The sequence below is a fragment of the Rhipicephalus microplus genome, chromosome 7 (genome assembly GCF_043290135.1).
Source record: "Rhipicephalus microplus isolate Deutch F79 chromosome 7, USDA_Rmic, whole genome shotgun sequence".
NCBI classification, from domain to species: domain Eukaryota; kingdom Metazoa; phylum Arthropoda; class Arachnida; order Ixodida; family Ixodidae; genus Rhipicephalus; species Rhipicephalus microplus.
The window spans coordinates 100,753,293-100,779,741 of record NC_134706.1 but is presented as its reverse complement, the minus strand read 5'-3'; the positions used below and the strand labels follow the sequence as shown (position 1 = coordinate 100,779,741).

Here is a 26,449-nt window from a genome sequence, read left to right as displayed (position 1 = left end):
TCACTGGACGTTTCATTTATTACTTACCTGCTGTGGTAGTCTAGTGGCTAGGGCACTCGGCTGCTAGCCCGCAGGTCGCAGCATTCAAACCCGGCAGCGGCGGCCGCATTTTTGATTGCGGCTTAAAATTCTTTAGGCCCGTGCGCTTAAATTTCTGGAGCCGTCAACTCCAGCGTCTCTCATAATCTCTACATGTTTTTGAGATGTTAATCCCTAACATTTTCATTATTAGTTCATTGCTTGATGCTACTTCATGGCTTCAATGTTTGTGGTGCCGAAGCTAAGGTGGACCTTTGTTATCTCTGTCCTCACTGTGATTATGGTGTTGGGATTTCATTTTTGCAGCTTACGCTGCAATTACCTGTATTCAGGCGAGAGGCTTGGATACCTCGTTATAAAATCACAGGGTCTCCTATTCATCCGCCTAAGATGATCTTCTCAGTCGATGTATTGATCTTACCCAACCAGTCTATGATTGTCAGGCGGGGTTTTGCCGTGGGTGCGAACCCGTGTTGCGTCGTGGCTGGAGGAGAGCACTCTTGTAGCTTGGGCGTGGGCAGGTGCCGGTGTGGCATGAAGGACGCCAGTGCCCATTTTGCCTCCCTCCCCGTCGTAACTCCAGCCCACCACCATTCACACCAGCCTTTGAAAACTTTCTGTACCTAACGAGGTTTGCACTGCCTCCAAAAACGTAGGCAGTGTTAAACTGATTTCGCAATGCCTTCATGATAAGACAACATTGCACGAAGCTCAGATGACATTCAATGACATGATCACGTGAAGTCACAAGATGTTTTGATGACGTCACAATTTCTGCTGATGTCTGACGTCGTATATGTTGTCAAAATACGGTGGCTTTTTTTATCACTCGTCGTCGCTGATGCGGGATGCAAACAGTCGAGGGAGAGAGAGATAAAGATGCAAGGAAAGGCAGGAAGGTTAACCTGACGCACATCTGGTTTGCTACCCTGCACTGGTGAAGAGATAAAGGGGAGAAAAGAGGTTGCAGAGAGATGAGAAGGTACACACAATCACGAGTACACTCGGGGAGCACACATAGTCTACAGGCGGTCGCTCAGGTTTGTTGACTTTAGGTAAAGTAGCATTGCTTTAGTTGCTTTCTGCGCATTTGAGGCAGATCCCCAAGGTCCTAGTATCTTCTGCACAAGAAATGGTCCAGGGTCAAGTTGATTCGAAACCATCCGGAGCTGGCATCGCTGTGTGTCGTTGCAAGCACAGCTGCACAGGACGTGTTCGATGGTCTTTTCAGCTCCACAGTAGTCACATGTAGGAGTGTCTACCAATGCGAAAGGAGTACACCTTTGTAAATGCAACACCCAACCAAAGGCGGCATAACAGTGTCGCATCGGAGCGGGAAAGTTGTGATGGTAGCTTTAGCTTGAGCAAAGGATCCAGTTCATAAAATTGACACCTTTGGAAGCTGGTAGATGACCAGAACGTGCGTGTGAGATCTCGAGCCAGCCGGTAAAGTTGTCTTGCTGCATCATTCCTTGATAGAGGAATCGGGGCTACACGGGTTCCTGCATGGGCTGAGCGGGCTGCATCATCGGCTAATTGATTTCCGGTAATACCGATATGTCCAGGCAGCCATTGATATATAATATCCAGCCCTCATGCTAGAGCTTCATGATGGCAATGTCTTATTTTTTGTACCAATTGGTCATGACTCCTCCTACGCATGGCAGACTGCAAACTCTGAAGCGCTGCCTTCGAATCACACAATATGACCCATATTCCTGGACGTTCTTGAACGAGATATTGTAAAGCAGGCCTTATAGCAGCGAGGTCTGATGCCATAGAAGTAGTCATATGCGACAACTTAAACTTGATTGTCATTGCTGCAGCCGGAATTACAGCTGCACCTGATGAGCTGCTGGACAAGACGGACCCTTCAGTATATATTTGCGTTCGGTCTAAGTACAACTCATGCAATAATAGCAGTGTTGCTTGCGTCAATGCTACTCTGGAGTGATTGCCTTTCTTTTTGATTCCCGGAATTTCTAGACGTACTGGCGGCTGGTCGAGGCACCACAAAGGACATGCCATTCTCGCAGCTGGCGTATATCCTGATGGAATGCTGTTGAGGTGCTTGGCTATGACGTCTGAAAACGTAGCACGTGGTCTTGCGGAGGATAGAAGGGCCAAGTGGTGGTCGGAGACACGGCTAGCATGTCGAATGTGCGCTCTGAGACAATCCACAACTCTATATGTCCTGACCGGATGGTCTTTGGCAAGCATGACTGTGGCATAAGTAGAAGCGCATCGGGGCAGTCGTAGGCAGAAACGCAGTGCCTGACCCTGCAAACTCTCCAATGAATGAGTATTGGATTTGCAAGTGTTAGTCAGTACCGGCAAGCTGTAGCGCAATAGACCCAGAAATAGGACCCTGTACAGCTGTAGCAAGGAGGCCACAGAAGTTCCCCATACTTTCCCGCACATGAATTTTATTATATGGAGAATAGACAGCAGTCTCTTCTTCAAGTACGGACAATGTGGGCTCCACGAAAGACTTCTGTCAATTATTATGCCCAGGAAACGATGCGTCCGTGCATATTTGACACTCTGCCCATTGATGTAAACAGGGTATTGCGTCATTGGTTTGCGTGTAAACGCGCACTTCGCAGTTGATATAGTTAGGCCTTGTTTGTGAAGGTAGGCTGTTGTGAGGGTTGCTGCCCGCTGTATTCGTGCACGCACCTGAGGGCGAGTAACTGCAGCACTGCAGAGGCAAATATCATCGGCGTATATGGATAGGCACACCGACTTTGGCAGAAGCTTCACCAGACCTATGAGAGCAACATTGAACAATGTGGGGCTTAAAACACCTCCCTGTGGTACTCCGCAGTAGGTGTAATGTTTAGCAGTTGTACCCTCATATGTTTGCACAAAGAAACCCCAGCCAGTTATATAATCTTTTATTCATTGAAACATTCGTCCACCAATGCCCAATGCTGCGAAAGAAGTTAGGATGGCATCGTGAGCTACATTATCATATGCACCCTTCACGTCAAGAAAGAATGCCACTGACATGCGCTTGCGACTTTTTTCTTGTTGAACAAACGTCGATAAGTCAAGGACACAGTCGATGGAGGAGCGGCCCCGACGAAAGCCTGCCATGCAAGAAGGGAATGTGGTGTATTGTATCAAGTACCACTCGGACGAAACAGAACCATTCTTTTCATCACTTTTCCAAGGCAGCTTGCGAAGGCAATAGGGCGATACGCTGTCAAGTCCAATGGTGATTTTCCCGATTTCAAACGTGGTATTAACGACTTATTTTCCATTCTCGGGGAACACTGCCGCTGAGCCAGGAGTTGTTGAAGCATGTTAAAAGTTTTTTTCTGGCTTTTTGTCCAAGGTGTCCCAACGCACTATAAGTAATACCATCAGGACCTGGCGATGACATGCGCTTAGAAGCGACTAACGCACCTTCCAGTTCTTCCATGGTGAATGGAATGTCCATTTCTGGTAATCGCGTCTTAGGAACGATCACGACATCGATGCTCTCGTTCATAATATTCCGGGCAACTCTCGTGCAAAATTCTTCAGCCACCTCGAGTTCTGTTTTTCCATGATGGAGTGCCAAGGCTTTAAAAGGGTGCCGTTGTTGCGAAGAGGAGCGAAGACCACGAACTGTTCTCCTGATATATGACAGTGGTTTATGAGGGTCTAGATATTCGCAGTATGCTTTCCAGCGTTCGCTCTCCAGCTTGTAAATGCGTCGTTGAGTCTTTTTCTGGAGCCGCCTTGCTTCCCTCAGATCGTAAATTGATCTTGTGCGTCTGTAGCGTCGTTCAGCACGCCTTCGTATAGCTCGTAATCTTTTCAGTTCGATGTCAAACTGTGCTATTTTAGCCGAAATTGGTAATTTACATTTGGACGCTTGCATAGCTTCCGCTATGGTATTTTCCAGGCTGCAGGCGAGGCCTTCTTGGCAAGCGTCCTCAACACGCGATGTAAACATCGACCAGTCAGTGCCAATTACAACACCGGAAGGAAAATTTTTTATGATACAATCGATCGTCACGTAGGTGGGTATGTGATCACTCCAATGAGTCTCAATATCGCAAAACCATTTAACTTTGTGAGAGAAGCACCGTGATACCATTGTCAGGTCAAGGCAACTGCCATACGTGAGACCCCGCAGATATGTGGGGGTACTATCGTTTATGATGGAAAGGTCGTAATCGGAAGCGAGTGTAACAATGTTCCCGCCCCTGGCATTCATACTAGTGCTCGCCCAGAGCATGTGATGGGCGTTGAAGTCACCGGTGATGATCCAAGGCCCATCGGTCCTCATTAGGATGTCTTTTAATCTGTCGCAGTCAAATCGCGATGACGGAGATATATATCCACCAATAAGCATGTACGAAACTGCATTCTTCTTTACACGAAGACACACGTACTGATTGTCGTCAATTGAACTTATTGGGTGCGAAAGATAAGTCAAGTCTTTGCGAATGTAAACAATTACTTTGCTTCGTTCTTCGCAAGCGGCTGAACAAAAAGCTTCATAACCAGACAATCTATAAGGCGTTGATACGTTTTGTTCATATATGACAAGTATAGGAAATTGATTGGCCCGAACAAATTGGCGAAAGTCCGAGAAACGGGACTTCATGCCTCTGGCATTACACTGAAAAATCGACGCACTTTTAACTTCAGTGCAGAAGATGGGATTTTGTTGAGCTATTGTGCTTATACGACGTTAGCAAAAACTGGTTTGAGTGCATCCAGTATTTGCAGTGCACTCTTAGCAGACATAGATTGTATGCTGCTCAGTAGCGTGCGAATCGGGGCAATTAATGATTGCACGATCGCAGTCACTTGCCTGTCTTGGTTGGAAAGGTCTCGAACCGAGATCGCAGACTGGCCGTCATGAAACTCCTTCGGTTCGCTTGACGCTGCTTCTTTTTGAAGTGCAAGCAACTCTGTCGCAGTTAGAATATGCTCACTGGCTTTGTCCTTTACAGTCTTTCCCACGGCATGTGGTCTGGGAGGCAAAGGAGGTGGTACTGATGAGGGATCTGGCAAACGTGTCGAAGAGGTAGCGGGCGTCCTTGAAGACCAACGTCGGCGTGAACGACGCCTTCTGACTTTAGCTGCGTGCGGCTTCTCGATGAGATGAGTGATCGCGCACCATCTCCTTCAAGAGGGCAATTTCCTTCTGAATCCGCGGGCAGTCCTTCGATGTGGCTTCATGGGATTCATTGCAATTAGAGCATTTCTTGACAGTTGCGACGCACTTATCCGCTTCATGGGGCTCGGCGCAGCGGTGGCATACCACCGAATTCTCGCAGACGCTGCTCACATGTCCAAGTTTCATGCATTTATCGCACTGGAGAGACTTTGGAATGAAAGGCCGCACAGCATGTCTGAAGTACCCCAACTTCACATGAGAGGGGAGTGATGTGCTCTTAAACGTAATCTCCACACAGCGAGACTTGCCTAGTCGGGTCACATCAAAAATTGGAGCATCAGTTGTTGACTTGACAAAAAACTGTAAGTCTTTATTGGAAATAGCCACATCTATGTCGTAGATCACGCCGGTTACTACATCATATCCCAAGGGAACATGAGAGCGCACCTGGTTGCCGTCCAAGTCAGTTACACTGCGCAGAACGCCCAACGCACTTGCGTGAAAAATGTCCACAGCCAGTATATTCTTTCTGGCGTTCACTCTCATTTCCGTAATCTCATTTGGCACGAGCGTTTCTAGAGTCCTCGACACAGACTGTCTGTTAAGGCGTTTCATGCTGATGGTAGGAAGTGCAGGCAGAAACAGGATGGTATAAGTGTTCGATTTTGGCGCTTCACTTACAGTTTGAATAGTTGAAGATGAGGATATCCTCATGTTCCTCCTCTTCGCTTTGCGGCTCAGCACAGGTTGGAAACCGTCAGCTAAAAAGTCCTCACTGCCTAGATAGTAAGCATGAGTATCTTCACTGTCGCTGTCACTCGCTTGTCCCTTCCGCTTCCTGGAGGCGGCCGCCGCTGACACCGCTGGTGCCGGCTGGCGCCCGGGGTGGTCTACATTCATCCCCTCCAAGGGAGCAGCGAAAAATGATCAACCGACCTAAATAAATTACAACTGAAATACGCCGGAGTCAGCAGAAGTAGCTCCTATTCAAAACACACTTCTTCGTCTTCTCTCAACAAAGAGTCGAGTTTCACGTTTGATAAGTGATCTAAGATTTTTGCCTAAAAACAAAAGTTGACTGTTGGTGGCTTTGGCGTCCCGCGGCATCGGCGTCAACAGGAGTCGTGCAAAACTCATCGCGTTATGGCGTCACCACAGGACGTCATCGTGACATCACGGATCGACAGAATGTGTAAGGTCATCATGATGGTCCCATGATCAAGTCATGGGACGACATCGTCACTTTTCACTGCTTTGTTATTGTGTGATCGGCCCACCAATCATGGAGGCTGAGCAGAACAAGTTGAGGGGTTGAAAGTTTGAGATGCCTCGTCATAAATCAGTGCAAAGCCACTTTAGGTGCATAAAACATTGACAGAGGGGAGGGGGGACACCAATAAACTGACTGAACAAAAAGAAAGAGACGGCTGTCACCTTCAGGTCGCCTTTGGTAAATGCATAAGAAACCCTACAAGTTTTTTTTGCACCGTTACGTAGTGTTTATTTTGCTATTTACTGCATGGTTATGTTCAAGCATATCTGCTTTCTATTGACCATAAGCCTAGAGGCCACAGCTATTTTTTGTTGCGCGCATATTTATCTCTTTCTTTTTTCCCTGTGTCAGAGCAAAGAGTGTTAGCTGTAGTTTCATGATTATCGATACAAAAGCTACACTCGCCATCAGTTTCTCCCACATTGAGAGCTTATGTAGGTGCTGCTGTGGCCGTCTACATCTTTTCCACACTGAATCTTTTAAAGTCATTCTGACTATTAACAGCCTTCCGCAGCAACGTTTTCTGGCTTAAACCATCTTTGGCCAGATAGTGAGTGCTTATTAGCACCTAAAGAATGTTCATGCTGCGCAATTTTTTCTTCTGAATAAGCCTAAGCTGACTTCTTCAGATGTTTTATCCTTGGCTCTTTTGTCAAAAGTGACAGGAATGGTTGTATGCTTTGGGCAATTTGGAGAGGCAGATCTATGCAAACGACAAATTACTAAATTAGCATAATCATAAACTGTAATAAAACAAGAGATCATGGGAGCTGAAACAGTGAAATAGAATAATGTGTAAATTTTGCACACTGACGATCTTCCGTTGTACATTTCTTTTTATTGTTAAATAGTCATAACCATTTGCGCAGTCAGGTCCGAAATTCTTAAGTTAGTTTTCAACTCACAGTCATGGGAACAGAAACCACGCAGAGACAGCAGGTTTTGCCCTGTTTGAAAGCAAATACCGCATGCGAAGTATCCGCTCTATGGACGTGTTGTTATCTGATTATAACTACTCCCAGCGTCCCACGTGCAAACATTCTCACACGCTGCATTTAAAACAGGCAATTAGTATTCAAATACACACAGCATAGTGGGGCTCGAAATCAATTATAAGGGTGGAATTTTGACATTATCATACCGCGAAGTTATACTCTTGCCCTGCGTGTCGCACGAAAGCATATCATGAGTGACAGTCCTTGACATAAAGTAATAATAATGAAGCTTTATGTTCATTCCGACAATAAAACAAATGTCAAAAGCTTCCACTATGAAGAAATACGATCAACGAAATACAGTAAACTTGCCGCGAACGCCGAGAAACATTTCCAATTCAGTGGGCCTTTTCACTGGTACGTAAGCACTTTCCCTAGTCATAATAAGTCAAGCATACTAGTGTTTTCTGGCTGCATGTTGCACTGGGTGGTGCCTCTTGAAAACGGGTTGAGCCAATGCTTCCGCGAGCAGGTGACACTCCGCAAGTGCTCCTGTTTCCCATAATGCTTTACAGCCACCGTAGGAGGGCGCGCGTCACTTTCTGGAAAGGTAGATTGGCTTTGGAGTTTGTCCCTGCCTAACATGCGTCGCGAAAGAAGCGGTGGCAGTGACGTCAACCTTTCTAGCACTTTCCCAAAGCATGTGCCGCAGTGTGGCCATTTCCCCGCACGCTTTCCACGTGTACGTCGGGATAACACAGGCGTAGAATCACCGGGCTGGGGTGCGTATTTGACTGTAATAACCTGAGAGTTACGGCCTGTGTTTTGTTAATTTTTGGTGCGGTGGCCGGTATTTGCGTCTGTTTAGTCTGTAATGTTGTGTAATGTTGTTGAATGTGCTCAGGCAATCACCCTATGACCATTCCAGTTGTTGTACTGTAGCTAATGTCATTTCTACGCTCTCAGAGGTGAAGGTGGCCACCAAATCGGCCGCGGCTCGGCGAGTGAGATCTCGAGATGCGGTGTGGCACGCCTGGTTACCTGCGTGTGGGACGCTGGTGTGAGCTGGTGTCCACAGAAGGAAGACATTCGCAGTTTCGGTTTTGAGATACGAGAATAAAGAGAGTGGTTTTCAGACATTTATGACGCTTCCTATAGACGCTATCACCTCCTAGCCGCTTAGCTTTTTATAAAACATGTGCACATATTTAGTTAGCAGTAACCATTCGATTTGCACGAACATTTTTTTTGGTGGGACGCTGTTTTCTTCACTTTCACAGTCGAAAAAGAGCTCAACGAAATGAAATAAGGGGACAGTACACGATAGCTGAGTGAGACAAAACAGGAGGCACGCGTCACTGCTTGTCCAAGTGAGCTAGGACACCATTCACAATAAATGTCCCCTCTAAGAATGAATGCCAATATTGCATCGCACTGACTTACGTGAATCACAATGATGGCGTCATCAAGCGCAGGACGAGTATAAAAACGCAAAAAAGAAAAATATCGCACTCACTCCGTGAATTCTAGAGAGTGTTCAGGGGCCCTTCTAAATCTTGACGCATAGGATACCATCGGCCCGTGCGACATTTCAGTAAGCAAAAAACAGAGTATGAGCAGGCCTAAAGTGAGCGTCTACTTCATATACTTTAATGTCTCCATCGTCTAGTGGTTTTTTTCTGGGAAATAACTGGGTCAGCTATTGCAGTTAGGGATAGTGTTACAGTTCATTAATTCATTCAGGTTAATTGGGAAAGGTCAAAGTTCCATTTTAAGTACGGACAGTTGCTTGTTCTTTAGACAAGTTGATAGTCAACACAGAGCTCACCGAGACTTGGAAAGGCAACAATCATCGTGCACTGCCCCACGCATGAGGATTAATAAAGAGGGTGTGGGCTTGCTAGTATTTGTGCCTGTCATCGATGCCTCGTAACAAACGTACCTGAACTCCAACCTCGTAAACCATTTTAGTAGTTCTGGCGCGTACTTAAGGTGTGAAACGCTGCGAATAGAAACACTTGAGCTAAAACGGCGCCTGCATTCGCCGCAGGCTATTTGACATTTCAACAAAGCCGGAACCTCAATTTGGGCTTAAACAAGTAGTGTAGAGACAAAAACACTCCTAGCGAATCCACATCACCTTCCCAAAGGAAACCCTGATAGGATGCGAAGCAGCAGCGTTGCGCATAGGTGGCGTCCTGGGTTAAGCGGCGCTAACGCGGGTGCTGCGGTGAGCGCTGCAATGTTTGTTTACAGCGATGGTTGGCTTATACTAGTTTTGCTGTGACCCGTACAAACATGTTTCTTATCGTATATGCGGTACGCGTCCACTTTATTGCGCGTCAACCAACGAGTCGCTGGTGTTGCGAATGGCGGTCGCGGTAGCATATCGAGTAGTGGTAGCGGCAGGTGTTGCGGGCGAACGGATGACGGGGCGCTGCGGTGAGCGCGCGACAAACGAGGAGAGCGTGCCGTCAACGTGGAGCTGTGGCGTGACCTACTTGGCGCCAATCCAACACACTGCGGCGAGAGGAACGTGTTGCCGCGCGTTTGTATAGACGCACGTACGTGGGGCGTTACACACGTGAGTCAAAGAGCTGCTTCGCATATACAGGGTAACTAGCTTTGATAGCCGGTGTTCATGAAACATAGAAATCACCTATTTCCCACATAGAAGAAATATGTCACCATTATCTTGGTTATTTCATGTTCGACCTATACCTATACTGTAGGTCTTGAAAGTGGTGTCTGACCTCGAGGCATTGACTTGGCTGGGAAACATGCGTCGGTCTGTACGGTGGAGCATTTGGCACCTAGAATTCCATTTAACCACGATGTAGAAGTTCGAGGAAAAGAACTGAGATCCTCCTGGTATGCGCCGGCGCCGTTCCAATCCGCCGCGTAATAATGACAAGAACACCAATAGAAACTCCGCGTAGTATATTGCCAAGTAGTATATTGATGTGGCCTAAAAACACGCAGCTAAATAAGTACTTTAATGCCAAAAGCGACTTCATACCCAGAGTAGTTAGGCGTTAATAGACAAAGCTTTCTTAGCCATAGGGCACTCTCATAAAGAGCAACATCTCCAGAACTTGCTCCAAACACCTTGTCAATGTGTGTCCATCATTGTGTGTCCTTGTATAACAACCTTGCTGTTGACCAACAAGTCTTTTTTGTGCGTTTGGAAAAGTTAAATGTATTGCTGCACCTCCAAGCCGATATCACCATGCATACCGAAACAAAGGTCCTGCTGAAAGTATTTGCGTGAAAATAGCACGAGGAGGGGCAAGCAAGCAGAAAGGGAGATGTGGGCAAGTTAATGAGAAGGACGGACGGTTACCTGTCCTACACTGAAGTCTTAGGGAAGGAGACGAAAAAAAAATCAGAAGCATTCATTAGAGAAGATGATAAAAAAACAGGCCTTACTCAGATAGGAAGAGCTTTATGGCAGAGCGAACTCTAGCCACTGTGCAATTCTTCGTAATACTTCCGAATAACACCATATGAATGGCCATACAAAACTCCGAAACGTCGCTGAAACAATAGTGGCGTATTCTTTATGCACATCTAGCTTTTAGCACAAGAAATATAACATTCTTTTTATTTGTAACTTTCGTCTCCAAATAAGCTATATAAAATTCGGTAGTTACTGTCTTCTTTCAATGTTCAGCTCAACCGTTGATTCATTCTCGCTGTATACCATCTACAGGTGAAAGCGGAAACCTATACGTTGGTAGCCACCATGTGTTAACGTGACCACGTGTTTCTTTTGAGCGTTGTCGGTGCATTCTAAGAGAATGCAGCATTGTTCATTGCACAACAACCTCGGCATGCCGACGTAAACCCAGTAGTGTTATTGTTTGTGAGTGTAGGTACTTATCATCGAGTTTTTCGTATGATATATATATATATATATATATATATATATATATATATATATATATATATATATAACTCATCCCCTAATAACTCATAGTATAACTCATCCCCTGATGAAGGGAGGTCCCCTCCCGAAACTGTTGGGAAATAAATATATTTATCCTTGTTGACAACGCTCCCTTTGTGCCATATCCCATACCTTATATATATATATATATATATATATATATATATATATATATATATATATATATATATATATATATATATATATATATATATATATATATATATATATATATATATATATATATATATATATATATATATATATATATATTTATATATATATAGCATAAAAGACGTACCTCCACTCTGAAAGAGACAAGTTCCTTGTTGGTAATGGTTAGTAATGAAAGGATGACAGCTCTGCTGGGGCGCAAACATGTGCTGGGCTAGAGTGCGAAGACGACAAGAATGGAATCAGATAATAGAAGAACCAGCCAATGATGTCTGTTCGGATTGTGTCTGTTTGTCGCGTTTTGGTTGCACATTCGTCTGAAACGAAGCCCGAAAACGGAAACCGCCTTTGCTCGTCCTTCTCTCAGCTTGCAGAGCCGTCTCTCCTGCTACGCGGATCTTGCCTTCTCGGGCATGAAATCCACAAACCAGCCACCGCAATCACCGCCATCGGAAAAGGATAGCGTCCAAGGTGCTCGTCACCCGGTTGCCAGTTGGTGCTAAAATCCCCGCCTGGTAAATATGTCCAGGACTCCTCGGTGACTCATTGATGCTGTCACCAAGATTTAGTGATTCATGACACTGCCGTGCTAATTGGTCAGATGACAAAATTTTCCGCGGCCGCAGTCAATAAGTCATCCAGGTAGCCTACCCAAAGATGCTGCGAGAGTAAACCGTGAAGTTGTGTGCTTCTTCCAAAAGCTTCAGAGCTTCGCGCCTTCTGTGTGGTCTCAACTCCTATGGTCCCCGCTTTTTCCACAGTCATCACCCCTAGTTCAGTGAACTCTCTGCTCAACCTAACCACGGAGGGCATGCGTGTAACGTCCTTGCTTACCCAGAAGCAAGGATCGTTTCGCCGTGGGATCTTCGGGATTCTTGCACTACACAATACCATGAACGGTCGAATTTAAACTACTGGAGCTTTAGAAGATTCCAAGGTGATGCTGTTCTGTGGATTAAAACAGTAAATGCTCAGGCCACCCGCAATGCTTTAACATACCATCGCAAATGACCGGTGACCATTCATCACTTTCGCAATGCAGCCGAATCTTGATGCAATTAAGAAGGCGTTAAACAACAATGTTGTTCTGAATGGTGTACCAGGTCAACGTGTATTCCGCCCACTTTTCTTTTCCTCTGACCCTAGTTCTGCTGACCGAGGGTCTACGGCGGATGGAGCTCTGCGACACATCACCACCACGATTGAGCTAGGTGCTCACCAACAAGCACTCTAGCAGATTAAGCTCGCCGCCACAGAGCAGCCTGCTTTGGCACTCTTCATCCAACACACGTGGGAAATAGGTTCATGGTTTCACCTTCGCTACAGCTACACGTGCATATGCCAGCTACTCCTGTGCCTGTGAGTGAGTGAATAAACTTTTACTGGGGGCAACAAAATGTCATAAACGTGCAACTAGGAAATCCCACGACTTGACCGACAAGCCTACCCTGCTGGCTCAATTACGGGCACGCTAAGCCGGCATTTCGTCTTCATTGGCTGGAGTTCACCTGAGAAACCCACCTTTGATTGGTAAACCTCAGGCCCAAAGAGCCGCGCTAAGAGAGCAAACGATACAAAGTAGGAGCCTCGCAACAGGCTGCGCAAAAGCTATTTGAATGAAGGTCCTCATATAAGCTATTGAGAATCAATGACTTTCAGTATGAGGTAGCTTTCAGGAGCCTCGGCGTGATGGTCTGTGGCCTGCTCAGCTTGGGAAGAGGCAGCGGAAAGACCGTTCTCTCCTAGTGAAAAATGTATTACTTCATTGCTAGTTCCAGGTGCGTCCTAGTGTCCATGGAGAGAGCCGTCCGATCCGAGGGTAGCGCGGTAGGTAAACAATTTCCAGCCACGTTGGCCAGCATATTGGTTGAAGAAAAACCCTCTTAATCAGCCCGAAATGTGCACGTAACCAACCGAACAATTGTTTGGAGTTGTCACTTTTTCGGCGTATTTTAGAATTTGAACTACCTTCTGCGCTACTCAGCATTCTGGAATGCCCAAACAACCACCTTCAGGTGGCTACACACCTTGTCTGTCTGACCACCTTGCATGATAGGTGTCATGGCCACTTGCTCAGCATTGTCAGGATCTGTGAGCCAAATACAGTCACAGTTGAATACTTTTCCCGGTGAATCCGCTACAGAAACTGCAATAGCTTTGCCGTCTCGCTACACGGTGGCGTCCACTTAGCTAAGCAGGGCAGTGGAGTGACAATGATCTTCTCCCTTTTATTTCCAGGGATTTAGATGTTACTAGCAAATTTATGGTTAGGGCGAATGCGAACTGCTCTAAAATTCACCAACCATCCAAGTAGTAGAAAGCCAGGTTATTTGGAGCAGTTCTTGAGCTTCGACAATTTTTTTCACGGTTCTGTGTATGCCGAAACCGAGTGCTCGCCTGGTGGCTTTTTGAAATGAGACCATTCAGCTTATCCCGCTCTGCTTTTAGTCAGGGGTGCATGGCCACCGATCAGGTGAAGTGACACAGCACAAAGGTGTTGACGAAGCGAAGAAGAATGTCTTCTTTGAGGTCTTTAGGTCGGTGAGTGATTTTTCTCACGAGGCGAATAAAAATTCTCAGTTTTCGTAATAATTTTGCGCTATGTAGTGCGGTTGCAGCCGTTTGATTAGATAAGCATAGCCATAGTTATGATGTTGTCCATCCTGGGTATCGGGTCACCACTCCAACTAAACAGATAAAGGTTGCTTTCTGAGACCCTCTTCCAGCTCTTGGGTTTTCGCCCTTTTTCTTTTCTATGAAAGAGTTGAAGTTTGGTTGGGTGAAATTCTAACTACATCTGTTGGGTAAAATTATGACTACATGTGTTCGGGAACGAACAGATGTATCTATAAAGTCTGGGGCCCAGCTGGAGGTCGGCGACAGAAGCAAAACTCTATTCGTCAAGGACGTTGTGAAATGGCTTATCCAGGTCAAGTTCGAGAAAGGCCCTTGTGTCTCTGGGACTTTTGTCGATGATGGTTTGGGTGATTATCTTCTTGGCGTGCTGCACTGACAGGCTGGATTGGAAATAATGATGTTATGGGTGAAGACGTCGTTGTCCTTGAAATATCTGCTTAGTCTTTACAGAATGACGTAATCTGCCATTTTCCTGAATAGAATTCCTGAGAAATGAGATGGAGGTTATAAAAATTGGGAGCCTTGCCTAATTTGAGCAACAGGACAGTGTTGGTGGCTGCCATTGTTCTCGGATGCTGCCATTTCTTCATGTTACTTTGATATTTTTGTGAAGCTATTCGAGCATTAGAGTGGCAATGCCATGGAGACCTGGTGTCGACTTGCCATTGATTGAGAGTGGCTCGCCTGACCTCCCTCATGGCGACGTCTTCGTCCACCCCCTTGTTCGAAAGGTACGTACTTCTCTGTCAACGTGGCAGTCAGCTTGTCCTCGGTACAGAATCTAAAATCATCGCACACGTTCCTAGCGAGCTTGCATCTCTAGTTGGACGTTTTGTCGCGCTCATCGAGTAACTGTTCCAGCACGCCTCGTGAGTTGCCATTGCGTATACGGTTGCCGATCGAGTCGCAGACTTTGTGGGATCTTTGCTTGCGGTGGGTACGATAGTGAAGTTTTCAATTTCATAGAGGTCTGAGAGATTTTCCTCCATCTTCAGCGGAACCTTGGTTCCTTTCATCGGAAGAGCAAAGCCTCCTTGGCCCCAAACAGATGGGCTAGCCTGCGGTCCATCAAGTCTATGCCTAGGTCGGTAATGATCTCGGTGCACAGCACCACGTCCCTTCTGATTCCATCGCACAAGTGTTTGAGGCCTCTGAGAGCACGTGCACTTGCGCTGCTCTTGAGATTGCGAAGGTGATTCCAATCAATTACTGTGTAGACTCTGGTCTTACGCCGAGTAATGTGGAAGCGAGCCTTGAGCACGTAATGGGCACTACCAAAATCTATTGCTGTATTACTCCACTCCACTCTCCTAACGTTCTTCACTAACGCGAGATCGAGGGTGGTTTCCGAGTCATGGTGTTGCGGACTCGGGGAATGAAAACCTTGTCCGTGGGGAGCGTAAGGTGCATTTCGTTCATGTCTTGCCACGGACCCCGGCCTTTATATGTGCCGAAACGTACCCCTCTAGTCCAAACGGAGGATTGAAGTCCCCGGCCAAGACAAGAGCGTAGGGAGTGACTAGGTCGACGGTCCTCTTGAGTACGGTCTTGCATTGCTGACGGTAATTGTGGGATTACTCCAAATTTGTACTATAAGTACACTGTTACTTCACCGGTTGCGTGGTCGCGTGTTCAGCAGTACTTGCAACATAAAACATATTCCACCTTGCAACTCGCTTTCTTGAGATCGTGGAACAAGTGCTTAGCCCTTTGTCCATTAACACACTTACTCCTCAGAAACTGCGCTATCGGTTACAGTCTGATAGCCGGGATGGCTAGCTTCCGCATCCATTGTTTCTTGCAATGCTGTAATGCGTCGCTTGGAAACTTGATCAAAACTATTGCTGCATCAAAGGCCTTCTTGTGGAGGCCTCCATACTTTTATTGTTAAAATGTGAACTTTCCTTTTAACTATTTTTAATTAAATTGATTTTCTGCACTACCTGTTGTATGGGAAGCCACACAAAAAATTGGCAGTAGTCTGAGTCTCTGATGAGCTTGCAGCCATGGTTTTATTAGCCGACGCACTCGGAACAATCGGCATTTGAGAAGCGGACAAAGCACTTGAGATCACCAAATAATCTAGGCCACCCATTGAATCAGCCAGCGCACCTAGGCTTTTTTTTCAGGTCTCGAGTGGTGACTACCCTATGTAAAACCTTGGGTTGGTCGATGCTGGAATCGTTGGTGGATATGGTGGAAAGAATAGTGGTTATGGTGGAAATATTAGTGGATATGGTGAAAACTGTAGGGAGCAAAATGGCTGGTGATGGCGAAAGTGAAAATAGTGATGGCAGATGGTGGTGATGGTGGCGAGCCATAGGTGGTGATGATGGAAAATGCCGGCTGATGACGGCTAGAGTGGCGAAAATGGTGGCAGATGGTGGTGGTAGTGGCGAGCCAATAATGGTTACAGTGGAAGATGCCAGCTCAAGGTGGCGAGGCAAAACGTGTTTGGTGGAAGGCTTGGTGAGCAAGGTGGATGGCAGTGGCATTATGAAAGCTTGTTGGATGATGGTGGCATGAGGAAAAGGACATGAGAGTTTGTGAAGTCACTTATTTTAGTGTTTGATTCTTGAAAGCGGTCAAAAGAAACCAACGCTGCTCATTACGCTTTTTAGTACGTTTGTTGTTTTATTCCTGTGGTGTCAACAACGCTTCAAAATCCGTGGAGCATAAAATATGCGGCGGGGAATATGTTTACAATTCGCGCACGTACTTCAATCAGTTCGACATCCGCGATGTGTTTCTTTGTTGTGATGATTAGACGACTAGAGTTGTCACTGTGAACATGCCAATAAATGTTTTACATCGGTGCGCGATGTTGATTGTCTCTGTTAATTGTCTCAATACAGTTGTCCCAATACAGTTTATTGTCTAAAGAGCACCTGGCAGCCACTGTTTGTCATCCACAATCCTTTGCGAACTTTTCTGGAGCCAGAAGCTGCTCATCATGTTCAATCCCTGCACAACTGCAATGTCCACACGACAGAGAAAACAGTCGAATGCCGCAGCCGCAGCACTTTGCCACGTCAGCCCAAACTTTGTCTCCGCGTCTGCTTCGCAGCGGTGTGGTGCAAACAAAAAAGCTTCATAATGTCGCAAAAATAACGAGATATTCCTAAACGGAATCCTGGTGAGTTGCGAAGTAGCAGCGTTGCGCACGAACATGATTAGCGTACTGACTCGTGCCTTGTCGGTGTCTTCGGTTTTCTTCTGCCGACGCTTGCGTTTGGCTTCCCGGGCTCACGTCTGGTCGGCGTTGCAGGCGCGATGTTGCGTCCTGCGAACGTGATCGGCTCTGCTAACCCTCGCAACACCGGCGACGGCCTGGTTAGAATTCATGGTGATAAGGGCTGCAACGCGAGCACGAATGTGCTGGTTAGGCCAAATCGTTCCGGTGCATGTTTCGACTGGCGAAGAAGCTGCACTTGCCGGCGTCCCACTCATCGCAGATAAACAAACTGAAAGAATGTTCACTCGATGAGCGCTCGAAGGTTGTGAGCGGTAAAGGGGGTGAAGCGAGAGAGTTGACACGCGGCAAGCGTGCGGCAAGCGAGGGAGAGAGTGACGCCAATGCGCACTGCGAGGGAAGGCGTGACCCAATCTGCACCATTCAACACTTGCGGCGAGGGGAGCACGCACGACCACATTGGTATGGAGACACAGACGGACAGCATTACACAGGCTAGTCAAAAAGCTGCTTCGTATCAAAAAGTCAACCCACCCCATGAATCTCAGTTTAGACTTTATCGCAATAACTCTACCAGTTCCTTGGTACCACCAGCGTTGACTGGGCACAAACTGAAGCACCAAATTCATTTTCTGAAGCGGGAGCTGTTCCTCACACACTCAAAACCAAAAAACGTTGCCCCTTCGCACTAACGTGCCTGACACACCACTGGCGATAGTTATAGCGTGAGAACAAAATGACGACACAGAGACAAGAAGGACACGAAAGACACGTGTCTTTTGTGTCCTTCTTGTCTCTGTGTCGTCGTTTTGTTCTCGCGCTATAACTATCGTCACGCCATACCAACTAGCCCAAGCTGCCACACTTCTAAGTTACACCACTGGCATTCGGAAGACTAGTGCAAGCTTGAAAGCTCTCGAGCAGCCACCGGAGCCACTTTCATAGATTTTACAGCAATCAATGGCAATCGATCACGTTCAAGTGGGCGGCAAACGTCCCTTGGGGGATCCCAAGGAATTGCCTCTGGATAGAACATCAACACCTGCAATAGATTTCACAGCCAGTTCACCAAGTATGCCACCCGGACACCTCCACATGTTTCGTATGATAAAGTGGAAGAAAATGAGTGGTACGCCCCCTGATAATAATGTCAAGGCTGTATCTGCTAATTTTGCTGACGAAGATCATGTCCACCACGCCGGAGGTGACAATATTCACAATTTCGCCGACTTCCTTTCTGAAGCGGAAAGAAGCTTCGAGAAACTACGCCGCCCGCTTTGCTTCCTAGCATGGCGTCCGGCAAACTACTCTGAGCGTGCCGCTTCCACCGCTTATTCTACTCCAATGTTGAAGTCGGCTGCTAGATGCTTATGGTCGACTGCTGCCCTCAAAACAACTTCAGCCATCCTGCCAAAGAAAACCTCCAGATACTCGTCTTGCAGCTACCGTAACCGAATATCAGTGTGGCCAAGACCTGCGGCCAGAACGAGATAGTCAATTTCGGTGATCTGAGCCTTGAACACTTTTTCAAGACAATTTGTCGCGTAGGAAAGACCGACCACCCAGGTCGAACTAGTGCCACCCCACAGAGACATTTCGCCAGCTCGTCATGCTACGGTCCTCCCATAAACGAATGAGAGAGCAGACGTATACACTACTGAATAAATAGTCATAGGCAATTCAATCTGTTTACGTTAGTCACTGAAGACATGCGTACTTGCTTACCTCTCTTGTATAATTCAACCAATTTTTGACATGTTGAGGCAGCATACCAAGGTCATCTGTGTAACGAAAAAAGCACGAGCATACATCGCTGAGTGAATAATATGAGCTTGCAGGTACTTTAGCTTAAATATTCCTGATCCAGATAAGCTGCTCCGTCTCTTCTAATAAATTCAATTTGGACTGTCTATATTTTACACAAAGAATAAATCACCTAGCTCGCATGTGTTGATCACACTGTTTTTCTAACAAAAGCAGTTCACGACTCTCAATACAATGTTGTCTATTAGTTGAGATACCGTCATCTAACACTGCAAGTCAAAGAGCATAAAGCCAATAAACGTATGTAAAATATCACAACTTTAGATGCATGCAATGGAGCACAACAGCATGAGCCCTGAGTGGCAAGAAAACGTTTATTATGTGGACATAAACACAGTGCTTACTGCAAAGCAGGCGGGTTTAGGAATGAGTGAGAGGACGGTAGCTGCATGACAATTAATCACTTAATTATCATATTATGACGATGGAACGCGTTTATTTACAAGATGGGTAATGCAGAGGTGTAGCTCAGTGAAGGATCCACAGCGTCGCTCACGAGCCAGTCGAGTCTCTTCCTTCTCTTCGTCGAATCTTCGCTAGCGCGTTTCAATTCCCGGTTCGCAGACGATGCCCTCTGGGCGAGTCACTCAGATGGTTGATGGTGGCATGGTTTAAGGCGCGCCACGTGTGTCAGTTGTGTTTTCCTAGAGCGGCGACCATTGCTTGTGACGCTCGAGATTACGTACGTGACGTCGCTGAGGCGGTCAAGAATGACGAATGGACCGGAATAGTGAGCCAAGAACTTCTGGCACAAACCAAGTTTGCGAACTGGTGTCCATAACCACACAAGATCGCACTTACTATAAGATACGGAGTGATGGCAGGCGTCGTAACGTTTCTTAGAACACTGCTGGGATGCCAAGGTTCGGAGGCGTGCGATGCGACGGGCTTCTGCGTGGCAGAGCGTCTCGGCTGTCGAGGTTTCCACGTCTAGTGCAAAAGGTAGTATAGTGTCAAGACAAAATCGCGGGGAGCGAGCGTAGAGCAGGTAAAATGGAGAGTAACCTGTAGTCTCATGCTTCGCGGTATTGTACGCGTACGTGATGTAAGGTAGCACTTCGTCCAAGTTTTTGTGCTTAGAATCGACATAAATAGACAGCATGTTCGTGAGAGTCCGGCTCGTGCGCTCTACGAGACCATTGGTCTGCGGGTGATATGGTGTGGAATGGCGGAAATGGCAGGCAGACAGACGCAGGATCTCTTCAACGACGTCGGCAACGAACTGACGTCCGTGGTCGCTAATGAGAACGCGTGGAGGACCATGGCGGAGAATTATACAGCGAAGCATAAACTGCGACACGTGCATGGCGGTTGCAGCAGGTATTGCAGCAGTTTCTGCGTAGCGCGTTAGGTCATCAACACAGACGGCGACCCATCGATTGTTACTGCTCGATCGTGGAAATGGACCGAGCAGATCGACACCAACAGTCTCAAAAGGAGAGTTAGGAGGTGGAACAAGATGGAGAAGTCCTGGCGGCGTAGTCGTGGGACGTTTGTGTCGTTGGCATTGTTCGCATCCAGCAACGTTTTTTTCCGTGTCGTGTCGCATCTTGGGCCAATAGAACCTTTGCTGGATTCGTTGAAGCGTTCTGGCGAAGCCCATGTGGCTGCAGGTTGCGTCGTCGTGTAAGGACCGAAAGACGTGAGCCCGTAAAGTGTGTGGAACAACTAGAAGCAGACGGGCGCCTTGTCCAGAATAATTCTTCTTGTAAAGGACGCCGTCATGAACCACAAAAGTGCTTGGGTTTGCGTGTTCATTTGCGGAGGCGAACAGAGAATCTAAGGAGCGATCCTCTTGTTGGGCTGTCCGGAAAGTCGCGAGATCAGGGAACTCAGAGGCAATAGTGCTGATATACTGGTCGAAGTTGTCAGCGTCGCACTCTGTCGTCGGTAGAGGAAGGCGCGATAGGCAGTCGGCGTCTGCGTGCCGGTTACCGCTCTTTTAACGTACTGTGAAGTCGAACTCCTGTAAGCGCAAAGCCCATCGCGCCAGTCGTCCAGATGGGTCTCGGAGGCCTACCAACCAGCATAGAGAATGATGGTCGGTGATTACCGAGAAGCGACGGCCGTAGATGTATGGGCGAAACTTGTGCACGGCGAAAATGACTGCGAGGCACTCCTGTTCTGTGACTGTGTAATTTCGTTCTGCCTTGCTCAACCAACGACTCGCGTAAGCGACCACGTGTTCAGCATTGTCATGGCGCTGAACGAGCCCTGCACCAAGGCCGATTCCACTGGCATCTGTGTGAATTTCCGTTTCAGCAGAAGGATCGAAATGGCGTAGTACCGGTCCTGAAGTGAGTATGAACCGAAGCTGCTTAAAGGCTGCTTCGCAATCCGGTGTCCAGTGGAAAGGGACATCCTTTTGCAGCAAGTAAGTCAGTGGTTGTGCTTTATCAGCGAAATTCGGAACAAATCGACGAAAGTAAGAACACAGGCCCAGGAAGCTACGCAACTCCCTGGGGGACTGCGGCTGCTTGAAGTTGCTGACAGCGGCGACTTTCTGTGGTTCCGGTCTCACGCCATTTTTATCCACCAGGTGTCCCAGAACCAAGGTTTCACGTTCTCCAACGCGACATTTTTTTTTAGTTCAGTGTAAGCGCAGCTTCCTCGAGACAGGTTAGAACGAGGTCAAGGCGATGATTATGTTCTTCAAATGTTTGGCCAAAAATCACCACATCGTCCAGCTAACACAGGCAAATTTCCCATTTGAGGCCCCGTAAAACGGTGTCCATATATCTTTCAAATGTGGCGGGGGCATTACACAAGCCGAATGGCATAACATTAAACTCAAACAGACCGTCGGGTGTAACAAAGGCCGTCTTTTCTTTGTCAGCCGGATCCATGGGGATCTGCCAATACCCGGGTCGCAAGTCCACCGATGAAAAATAGAACGCTGAATGCAGGCAGTTGATGACATCATCGATGCGAGAAAGCGGGTACACGTCCTTCTTAGTTATAGAGTTGAGACGTCGGTAGTCAACGCAGAACCTCCAGGACCATTTTTTTTTCTTGATCAAGATAACAGGCGCGGCCCAGGGACTTGACGATTCTTGAATTACGCCAGAGGTTAGCATCTCGCTGACTTGCTCTGAAATCACCTTGCGCTTTGACGCGGAAACTCGATAAGGTTTCTGTCTGAGGGGGTGCGCAGATCCGGTGTCGATCTTGTGACGAGTGCGTGTGCCGGGCGTCTGAGGTCTATGCGACTGCCGTGCAAAATCAAATACTTTAGCGTGCCTGGCCAGCAGTGTAACCAACACTTTGCGCCTATGCGAGGGAATAGACTTGCTAACCATCTTATAAAATTCGTATTCCGTGCCGGATACATCAGCATAGTCCGAATTTGCCGCATTACTGAGAGCTCCCATGCAGATACTGCACTGCCCTTCAAACATGGGAAGGCGCATTCCCTCTGGTAGTACAACAGACTCAGATGAGCAGTTAACTACCCATAATTTAGTTTTTCCCTCGGTGAGAGACACAACGCAGCGCGGCAGAAAGATGTTTTTCTTCATGTAAGGCAAAGGCAACGGCTCAATCACAATATCAGGAGAACTGAAACTCGAGTCGTCATTCGAAGCAGCAACGGGCACGCTGGCAGTAGACCATGCCGGTAGAATTGTGTCTTTAACTACAACGAGGTTGTCGTCTCCACTACGCTGAGGCTGCTGGGCGAAGGCGGACAACAGAACCTCGCCTGCCCCGCAGTCGACAGTCACACGGCACTCTTGCAAGAAGTCAATTCCAAGGATAACGTCATGCGTGGAATGAGCGAGCACTGCGAATTCTGCCTTGAACGATTTACCAGCAACATGAACAGACACAGTGCACACACCTACTGGACACAAAGCCGTGCCGCTGACTGCTCGAAAAGTAGAAGATTTATCCCAATAAAACATAACCTTGCGGCCAAGTCTCTCCTTGTAAACTAAACTCATTACAGAAACTGTTGCACCGGTGTCTACCAGAGCCATCGTGGGAACATCGTCAATGAATACATGAACCTTGTTGTGAAGCATGTGAACTAATGGAGGCATACTTGTGTGCAAAGCGGTACGTCCAGCGACCTCGCTCCATCGGCCGCGCCGGCTAGTTTCCCGGTGGCGGAGAGGAAAGCCGCGGCCGAGAACGGGGAGATGGGGACCGTCGCTGGCGCGTAGTAGGTGGCGTCAAGCTCCTCACAGAGGCAGGCGAGTCACTGCGGATGTTCGGCTGGTGCCCGTGCTTCTGGGCAGTTGAATCCAAAGGCCAGTAGGCGTAATCGGGCTGTTGGCTTCGCCGTGCAAGCATCGCTGGTCGGTCAGAAAACGTCGTGCGTGGGCGACGTCGCGATGGGCAAAACCGGGCGATATGTCCGCGAACACCGCACTGGTAGCACACGGGGCGTTCCCGAGGTACATTGAATGCTGCGGTGTGGAGAGGTTGCCCAGGGAACTGTTGCCACTCGGACACAAACGGAGGTGGTTGGCTGTCGTAGCTATAACTGCTGCGGGGCGCATAAGACGACTCGACGTAAGTAGCCTGTGGTGGCGGAGCCCTCAGCCGTGGACTGCGGGTGGAGTAACTGCGCTCGTCGAAACTCGCAGCATTGATGCTTGGGGATAATGTATCACACTGCGGGTCTCCAGCTTGCATGGGAACAGAGACATGGCGACGCAGTTCCTCCCGTACAATCTGACGAATGGTGGAGGAAAGGTCGGCAGGTAGAGAATTGTGGCAGACATCGGCGGTGGCAACAGTGGTGACGTTGGCCAGACGTCCGAACTTCGATGTGATGCGACGAGTTTTAAGAGCCTCGAAGGTTCGGCAGTGGTTAATTACGTCGGCCACGCATTCTAGGCTCTCCTTGCCAATGAGGAAGTGGTAGACGTCATCGGCGATGCCCTTGAGAATATGGCCTACTTTTGTCTTCTTCCGTCATGTGGGCATCCACCGACTTGCACAACTTCAGAATCTCTTCAAAGTAGGTTCTGCATGTCTCACCGGTGACTTGAGCCCTCTGCGACAACGTCTGCTCGGCACGTTTCTTCTTCGTTGCTGGGTCTCCAAAGCATTTTTTAATTTCCTCCACAAACTGGTCTCAGGTTGTCAACGTGTCTTCATGGTTCTCAAACCATACCAGCGCCGTGAAATCGAGGAAGAGCCCCACGTGAGACAGCTGGCTAGCCGCATTCCAACCGTTCGAACGGCTCACCCGCTGATAGTGGCTTAGCCATTCGTCCACGTCATCGCCGGGTTTCCCTGTGAAGGTTCGCGGCTCCCTGTAGTGGTAGGGCGATGTCCTTGCGGCTGGTTGCTGGTTGTCTCCGTCCGAGCTCATTTCTTGAGGTAATCGTGCCAAGCCCGCTAGTCGACGGCTGCGGCGAAGCTCGTGTAGCGATTCCGTCGTTAGGGGACGGTGCCTCTCCGGTATCACTTGGTAGTAGCTAGCTTACACAGCACCTTCCACCACAATTGTGACGATGGAACGCGTTTATTTACAAGATGGGTAATGCAGAGGTGTAGCTCAGCGAAGGATCCACAGCGTCGCTCGCGAGCCAGTCGAGTCTCTTCCTCCTCTTCGTCGAATCTTCGCTAGCGCGTTTCACTTTAGTCTTATAAGAACCTATGGTATAAGTAATAAATGAGGTATGAAAGTAAACTGAATTAAGTCTGTTTCTACATAGAACAAAGAAAATAGCGCCCCTAAAGTGTTTGTTTCCATTGATCTAGACCCCTTGCGAGAAGTGAACGAGAAGAACAATGCATGTTATTTTGTCTCGCAAAATTTGGCTTAGAAGTTTTTGAAGTAGTTTCTTTTGTTTAAATAGAACAAAAACATTCCGATTGGCGAAAAAAATATAAAGACTGAAGTTTCTCACTTCTTAAAAACTCGAGAAACTGTATATAAATTCTAGGCCTTGCATAACATATTCTGAGACCATACAAACCTGTCATCAGCTCCCATGTTCTGCCGTTATGTTGTCAGCAGTAACTTCTCTCAATTATTTTTTTTGTTGTTGTTGCTTCAGAAATTTTGCGGAATCGGACATAGATTTCAGCGATGAAGCTCCCATTGCTCGGAGCAAGTTTCTCGTCGCACTCTGCTCAGTATATTTCGAGAAGAGCACTATAGGTGCAGCTGTGCAATATTTTATTTATTTACAAGATACTGCAGGCATGGAGCCCAAGCAGGAATGGTACAGGCAGTAAGGCAATCAAGCCAAACATCACACAGCATACAATAATTCAATCATCACACACGTACAACAACAATGCAACCAAACTTATCGTAACAGCGATGATTTAGGTGGGAATGTGTGAATCGCAAAGGGAATCAAAGGGAAACAACAAGGCACTGAAAGTAAGAGGAAGAAAAACTACAAAACATTTTTACATCCTCAGGAAAACATGTGCGTCAATAGAATCTGTCGATAGCAGGGCGGCAAACGGTAAATTGTTTTACTCACAGATTGTGCGCGGGAAAAACGAAAATTTGAAGAGATTAGTTTTGGAGAAAAACGGAGTTAAGGCAAGAGAGTGTGAATGACGACCGCGCCGTGTTTCCAGGCGACTAATGTAGGGGCTGTGATCAAATAAGAGCTTCCGGTTTACCATTTGGTGCAGTAATTTTAGCCTAAATGATTTACGTCGTGATTCTAATGTTGGGATACCATGTGGTTCCATCTGGGCAGAAACGGAGTCTGTTGGACCGTACATACCATAAATAAAGCGGACGGCCCTTCTTTGAATTCTTTCGAGGCATTCGATATTGGTTTTAGTGTGAGGATCCCAAATAACGCAGGCATATTCAAGTTTAGGTCTAACTATAGAAGTATATGCTAAGTATTTAACCTCAGAGGGAGCTGTTTTGAGTTTGTGTCGTAATAAACAAAGTTTACGGAAAGCGGCAGCGCATATGTTAGTTATGTGAGAGTTCCAACTTAAGGTACTGGTTAAAGTTACGCCAAGATATTTGTGTTCATCTACTTGCTTAAGCGGTTGGTCACAAGTACAATAAGAGAATTCAAGGGGGTGTTTCTTTCTAGTCATTCAGAGTCTTCTAAGTCAGCCGCTAGATGGCGCACCGCCGCTCAAGGTGGCGCAGGACACATTTGTATGTCTCTGTTTCCACTGCTTCGCTGGATAGCTAGGCACGTGCACTAATCAGAGAGGCTACCGCCAGAAGTAGCTTGAGTGCTTTGAGAGGGTTTCCTTTCGCATCGGCAGGAGCTCAGTGAGGGCACATCGTCAAGCAGGTTCTCATCACGAACACCTTGAAAGCGAAGACAGCGGCAAGAAGAGATCGCAAGATGGCTGC

At 47.3% G+C, this 26,449-nt stretch overlaps 1 protein-coding gene across 3 annotated transcripts in view; it reads right to left on the bottom strand.

Moving 5' to 3' along the window:
• LOC119186383 (uncharacterized) overlaps positions 1 to 26,449 on the bottom strand; it is a 96,045-nt gene that overhangs the window by 47,353 nt on the left and 22,243 nt on the right. For all 3 annotated transcript variants that reach the window (XM_075869534.1, XM_075869536.1, XM_075869535.1), the window contains one exon: positions 19,048 to 19,103. In XM_075869534.1, coding sequence (XP_075725649.1) covers positions 19,048 to 19,103 — 56 coding nt within the window. The remainder of the gene's footprint in view (positions 1 to 19,047; positions 19,104 to 26,449) is intronic.